The sequence below is a fragment of the Gracilinanus agilis genome, chromosome 2, assembly GCF_016433145.1.
Source record: "Gracilinanus agilis isolate LMUSP501 chromosome 2, AgileGrace, whole genome shotgun sequence".
Classification (NCBI taxonomy): Eukaryota; Metazoa; Chordata; class Mammalia; order Didelphimorphia; family Didelphidae; genus Gracilinanus; species Gracilinanus agilis.
This window is the reverse complement of record NC_058131.1, coordinates 438,371,891-438,378,975: the sequence shown is the minus strand read 5'-3', so window position 1 is coordinate 438,378,975 and position 7,085 is coordinate 438,371,891. Positions and strand designations below refer to the sequence as shown.

Genomic DNA, 7,085 nt, shown 5'->3' with positions numbered 1-7,085 from the left:
GGAAGGGAGGGGAGAGGAGAAGAGAGGAAAAATGGAAAGGGAGGGGAGGGAAGGGAAGAGAGGGGAGAGGGAAAGGGAGGGGAAAGGGGAGGGAAAGGAAGGAGATTAGAAAGGAGGGGAGAGTAAAGAGGGGAGTGGTAGGAAGGAGAGGGGAGAGGAGAGAAGGGAGGGGAGGGTCCCTGTCCCAAGGAAGCTTACATTCTACTTATAAGCATAAATACATCAATACGGAGTAATCAATTTTGGGAGGGTATTCCTTTTTCTTTTGAGGGTAGAAGATATAAACAGAGCTAGGTGGCACAATGGATACAGTGCCAGACCTAGAGTTAAGAAGACTCCTCTTCCCATGTTCAAATCCAACCATAGATACTTAGTATCTGAAATGAGCAAATCACTTCACTCTGTCTCAGTTTCCTTATCTGTAAAATGAGCTAGAGAAGAAAATGGAAAGTCACTCCAGTATCTTTGCAAAGAAAATCCCAAATAGGGTCATAAAGAATAGGTCACAATTGAAATGACTGAATAACAACAGATGATATAATGGTTAAACCTATGTGGCTTTCAGGAATGGAAGATTGCCACAGGTCAAAAATCACTTAGTTCACTACAGGATAACATCACAGTCCTTGGGAATGACCTTTAAAATATACAGCCTTCCTTCCCCCTCCATTGGCCTTTCCTCCATTTTCTGCTAGTATGCCATTCTCCAGGTCTGGCTTCCCCCACCCCCCTGACAAGAAAACAGAGCAGAGGATATCCCGTCGCAAAGTTTCTTGTTTCCTTTAGCAATAACAAAAGGAAGTGCCCTGCCTCCGAGTGCACCAACTGCTGGAATTCCAGCAAGGTCATGTTCCATCACTCCATTCAGGGCTCAGTGCCTGGCCAGGGACAGTGACTACAACCTTGTTGCCACATCTGAATGCAAGAGGATGTTGTATTATGAAAAGTGCTAAGTCCGTGGGGTCAGAAACTGTGGGGAGACAACATGGAACCACAGAAAGAGTCAGAAGACCTGGGTTCAAATCCCGACTCTTCTATTATCTATTAGATATTAAACAAGCCTGTTTAATATCTATAGATATTAAATAAGTCCTATTTTGTCATCTGTGAAATGCAAGTATTAGAGTCTAATAATTAGACTAAAGAGCCTCTGAGGCTTTTACTAGCTATCTGATCTTGGACAAATGGGAGCCCAAGGTCACATAATTAGTGTTACCAACTTTTTTTCAAGGACCTACTTTCCTCAGTTGTAAAATGGGCAAAATATATGCACCCCTCATAGGGTTGTTGTAAGGAGAGTATTTTCTTTAAAAATCATGACATTACCCTAGCAGCATCAGCTAGAGCCAAATCACAAATTATTTCTTCATGGGAAAGTAAATGTGCTAATGTTAAGTAAACTACATAAGCTCTCCAGGGTATATGTGACCATGGACAAGAGATTCTCTTGTTTTTATATATCTCCAGTCATTGCATAGTTATAAAGCCTTGTACATAGAAAGTCAATAATAAATACCTGTTGTGTTGAATTAAATTGAATCAAATTGGAATTAGACTCTAAGAGCACTATCTTTACAGATGCTGTTAAAATGGATGTATTAACTGGAAGGAGGAAGGGAAGTCCTTGGAGCTTCCTCTAACCTTCTATTATTATCACATTTTAGCCTCTCCAGATCTGTTTATCAGATTCTCTCAGTCCTCAGGGTCTGACGCATAAGAGTAAATTTTAATGGGAGCAGAGAAGAGAATGGCAGCAATCATCCCCCACTCCAATCCTTCCCAAGGCAGCACAGTGCAGGGGGCACTAGAAAATAGCTGGATACTTTTTTAAAGAAAATTAAAAGTAATTGAGAAATATTTAATGAAATAAGTAAAAATATTCTTGAAAAGAAATGCAAATGGGAACAAAAAATAGCAATTTTGATACTGCCTTATTCAATTTAATTCTCTATTTATACATGTATATGCACACATACTTTTTAAAATATATGCAAGAATAGTTTATATTGCATATATACATATATTAAAACTATATGCAACAGTAGTTCAGTTAATTTTAAATTTTTCCTTGTTTTTATATACTGAAATGTTGGTTTTGCTAACATTGGTTTGCTTATGCTAAATTCATAATTTACAAAATAACTAGATAATCAGGAACCCAGAGCCAAGGACAAATGGGAAGAATTACCTGGAAAAGTCATTGCCCAGGGATTCAGAATTACCTTTATTTTCTTTTTTTTTTAATAATTTTTTTCAATTATTAGGCTTTTTCCTACTCTCCAAGGAAGGAAGGAAAGAGGGAGAAAGGAAGATAAGGAGAGAAAGGAAGGAGGGAGGAGTCAACATAAACATAGTAAAAGAAAACAACTTCCCACATTGGTCACATCCAAAAAAGTTTCTCTTTCTGCATATTAGTCCATCACTTATCTGCATGAAATAAGCTGTATTAGGGGCAGCTGGGTAGTTCAGTGGAGAGTCAGGCCTAGAGACAGGAGGTCCTAGGTTCAAATCCAGCCTCAGACACTTCCCAGCTGTGTGACCCTGGGCAAGTCACTTGATCCCCATTGCCCACCCTTACCACTCTTCCACCTATGAGCCAATACACAGAAATTAAGGGTTTAAAAAAAAAAAAGAAAGGAGCTGTATTATTCATCATCAGTGTTCTAGAATTAAAGTTGAGCACTACAACTGTCAGAGTTCTAAAGTCTTTCAGAATTGTTCATTTTCACAACATTTGTATTATAAATTGTTCTGGTTCTACTCACTTCATTCTGTATCAGTTCATACAAGTCTATCCAGGTCAGCACAACAGCATTCCATTACATTCTTAAATAATTCTATCATTTCTTTAGCCATTCCCCCAATTGACTGCCATCTATCAGTTCCTAATTCTTGGCCACTACAAAAAGAGATAATATTTTTGCACAGATCTTTTCCCTTTTCTATAATCACTTTGGGGGACAGACATAGTTAGTGGTATTGCTGGGCCAAAGGACAACAGAGTTTACTAACTTTTGGGGCATAATTCCAAATTATTTTCCAAAATAACTATACTAATCCCCCAACTCCATCAACAATGTCTGTTTTCTCCTAGCCCTTCCAATTCACTGTCAGTTTTTTTTATCAGCTTTGCCAATCTTATGGGTGGGAGGTGAAATTTAAGAGTTGATTTAGTTCAAATTTCTCTAATTATTAGAGATTTGGAGCATTTTTCCACATGGTTATAGATAGCTTGGGTTTTTTTACTTCAGAACTGGCTTTCATAATCTTCATAACAGTTAGGGAACAGTTCTTATTCTTGTAAAGTTGAATGAGTTCTTTATATATCTTAAAATGAGACCTTTATCAGAGAAACTTTCTACAGAGATTTTCTCCTTCTAATCTTATATGTTGCTGATGCCTTCATTTCAACTCTGGCTCTCCCTACTAACAAAGAAAAATAAACAAAACCATCTAAACAATGACTTCATGACAACAGATACCATATCTGTCCTGGTGGGTATTCCATGTTTCATTATCTATTCTCTAAGCCCTTCATGGATTTTTCCATTCCTATACAAGTTCAACTTCCTTTTTGTGATCGTTTCATTTATATGGTTGTAATCACTGTGTGCATCGTTCTCCTTGTTCTGCTTATGACATTCTGCATCCCTTCATATATATTTTCCCAAATTTCTTTGAATTTCTCTTATTCATTGTCTGGCTAGAATATCACGTTCCATTACATTTGTATTGTTGCTATTTAGTCATGACTGACACTTCATGACCTTTTATGGGGTTTTCTTGGCAAAAGATACGGGAGTCATTTGCCATTTTTTCCCCAGTGGATTAAGGCAGATAGAGGTTAAGTGACTAGCCCAGGGTCACACTGCTAGCATGTGACTGATGCCAATTTTGAACTCAAGTCTTCCTGATTTCAGGAGCAGTTTTCTATCCAGCTGCCTACATTATTAATAGAGCAAAGTTTTTTCATCCATTTCCTGATGGGCACCCTCTTAATATCCAGTTCTCTGGTACTAAAAAGACCACAGCTACAGATATATTGACATATACTGAGTTATTTCAGTTTCTTACTCCCTTCGGGGCATATGCCAAATAACAAGTAATTTCTTTTACTTTTACAACTGTGCTCAGTGTTGCTACTTAATATCACCATTCCCCTCTTTCTCCACAAGCCCTAATTTAATTCCCTTCCATCAGAATTGTGGAATGTCATAGCTGAAAGGGCCTTTAGAACTTATCTAATCCAATCTGATTTTACAGATGGTTATACTGATCTTTGCCCTGCCTCCCTCATGGGGAGGCCTTGAGCATCCAAAGAGAAGATAAATGTAATAAACAAATTTTGTAAACTATAAAACACTGTACTAATGTGAGAACTTAACCATGACACACACCCAACAAAAATTACCCAAGGTTTCACAGTGAAAAGACAAAGCATTCAATAATTAATAATAATAATTCTAAAGGTCTCTAGTGCTGAAAGGTTTATATAAAGCACTTACTTCACAATAACTCTTTGAGATAGATTATATAACTTTTAACCCCATTTTGCAGTTGAAGAAAGCTGAAACTCAAATAAGTTAAATGACTTACCCCAAGTTCACTTAGTTAGTAAAAGCCAAAGCTAGAATCTAATCTCCTTCCCCCAGGGTTAGCAGTCATTGACAGCAGGAGAAACTAGCTGGGAGCAGCACTCAATTCTTCCTCCTTCCCTGGGATTCCAAACCAGTGCCAGTTCTAGTCCTAACAGTTACCTGGACATTTTCTTCTGTCACCTCAATTTCAGCTGTATATATGTAGTCAATCAGCTTACTCAACGTCTGCCCATCCACATCCTTGATTTCAATCTTCTTGGCTTTGCTTTCACTCATGTCACCTATGATTCAAAAACAAAAACATGAGTTTGGAGGCCTTTGCTCTGGTTTCTTTCTCACAGTTCTCAGCCCTCTATCAGTGGACACCTAAACTTTGTCTTTAAAAGCCTCCAGACTGCAGATGAGGGGTTCTTGACTTTGGATCCATAAATCTGTTGTTTATTTTTTGGAGGGGGGTTTTCCCATACTTTGATAACTTTCAATATAATTGTGTTTTTTGTAATCCTCTATACTTTATTTTGTGCCTTTTAAAAACCATTGTTGAGTGCCTAAACACATGGGCTGATGGGGATATTATTGGGGATGAAGACACTAAACAATAACTCTAGTCCAATTATCAATAATATGGAATTAGGTCTTAATCAATGATACATGTAATTATTTTTTTAAAAAAATTTAATTTTTAAATTTTTAAAAAATTAAAAAATAAATAAAAAATAAAAAAAATTGATACATGTAAAACCCAGTGGAATTATGTATCAACTAAGGAGGGTTAGGAAGGTTTGGGAAGAAGGAAAGAACATGAAACATGTAACTATGGGAAAATATTCAAAATAAAAACAAAAATATAATTAAAAAACAAACAAACATTGTTGAGGGGAGCAGCTAGGTGGTTCAGTGGATTGAGAACCAGGCCTAGAGATAGGAAGCCCTGGATTCAAATCTGCCCTCAGACATTTCCTAGCTATGTGAGCCTGGAAAAGTTACTTAACCCCCATTGCCTAGCCCTTACCATGCTAATGTCTTGGAACCAATACACAGTACTGATTCCAAGACAGAAGGTAAGGGTTTAAAAAAAAAAAAGTATTGTGAAGAGGTCTATAGGCTTCACTAAATTGCTAAAAAGATATATGCCACAAAAAAGGTAAAGAACTCCTGCTCTTGAACATGGCCCTAAAAACTCATTGGGTCATTCCTTTGACCTTACACTTTGACCCTTCACTACTCTCCTACAATCTTTTTGTTCATTTCATATTAACTTCCTAAAGAACTACCTTCCATTCTAAAGGCAAATCTTCGAGTATATCTACATTGGATTTTTTTTTTTTGAGGAAATTGGAGAAAAGATCTGATTTCACTTGCCAGACCTTTAGTCTATACTAAATACTAAATATAATACTAAATAAAATAAAATTTACTAAATCTATACAACTTGGGGCCAAGTGGCTATGTTATTTCTGTCTTTGTAACCCTGTGCCCAGCATTTCCCTGGACATGGTTTGCTAAAGACCAACTGTAGAACTGAGCTAATACTTGACTCTTCATTTCTCATTCAACAAATATATATCAGGCACCTCTTGGGAACAGAATACATCACCAGGCATTGAGGAAACTACTTACTGGAAGCCACAGAGCTAGATGTAAAAAAGACCTTAAAGACCATCTAGTCCAAGCCCTTGATTTTACAGAAAAGGAAGCTGAGGCCCTAGGAAATTAAGAGAGATAGATAGATCCTTACCTTCGATAACCTTAACTATAAATCACAAAATTGTATGACAGATTAATCAGAGTAATTCAAAGTGTTAAAAATAAAAGTAACAATAATAATAGCAGTCAGACTTTGTGAAAGGAAAATAGTGAGTTCATACCTTACTTGGTACTAGATGAGAAGTTAGTAAGATACTTGGAGAGATCTACCCTTTTTTCTGACTCAAACAGCCAGAAACTTTTGAATTCTTTTAAGAGTTTACACACTCAGAAAGGTGTGAATCCTAGGAGTAGAGTTAACACCTTTAGAGGTGAGAAATCAATCCTATAGACACTGCCTTTGGCTGGACAATTTGGAGGCCACCATAAAAGCCACAAAATCTTGTTGCTGGTTTTGAGGGGAAGTGCATTTTTAAGGGAAACCATAAAAGTGCCACCATAAAAGTGCACTTTTAAGGGCTACCATAAAAGTGCACTTTTTATGGCCACCATAATTGTTGCTGAAACTGGCAAAGATTGCAGTATTGCATGGGGGATAGAGGATGAGGGTAGCTTCTTTTTCCTTCAGGGCCCACAAACCATGAACCAATAAATCTGTCTATAATACTCCATGTGTAGTAAGCAGGTTATTCAAAGCCAAAATTTATTCAACAAGAGCTGTTTATTTCACAGAGAAAGAGATCTCTACAGTGACTGAAAGAAAGAGCTGCTTCACTAGGAGAGAAGAGAAATGTAGAAACACTTCTATAATCATGCATTTGAAAACAAGAGTCCAGAGTG

The 7,085-nt window shown here is 37.1% G+C and overlaps 1 protein-coding gene across 1 annotated transcript in view; it reads right to left on the bottom strand.

Moving 5' to 3' along the window:
• KLHL3 (kelch like family member 3) overlaps window positions 1-4,879 on the bottom strand; it is a 127,318-nt gene extending 122,439 nt beyond the window's left edge. Inside the window, exon 1 of the mRNA XM_044659935.1 lies at window positions 4,758-4,879. Within this exon, the coding sequence (XP_044515870.1) occupies window positions 4,758-4,874 (117 nt within the window). The 5' untranslated portion in view covers window positions 4,875-4,879. The remainder of the gene's footprint in view (window positions 1-4,757) is intronic.
• Window positions 4,880-7,085: the final 2,206 nt, after the last annotated feature.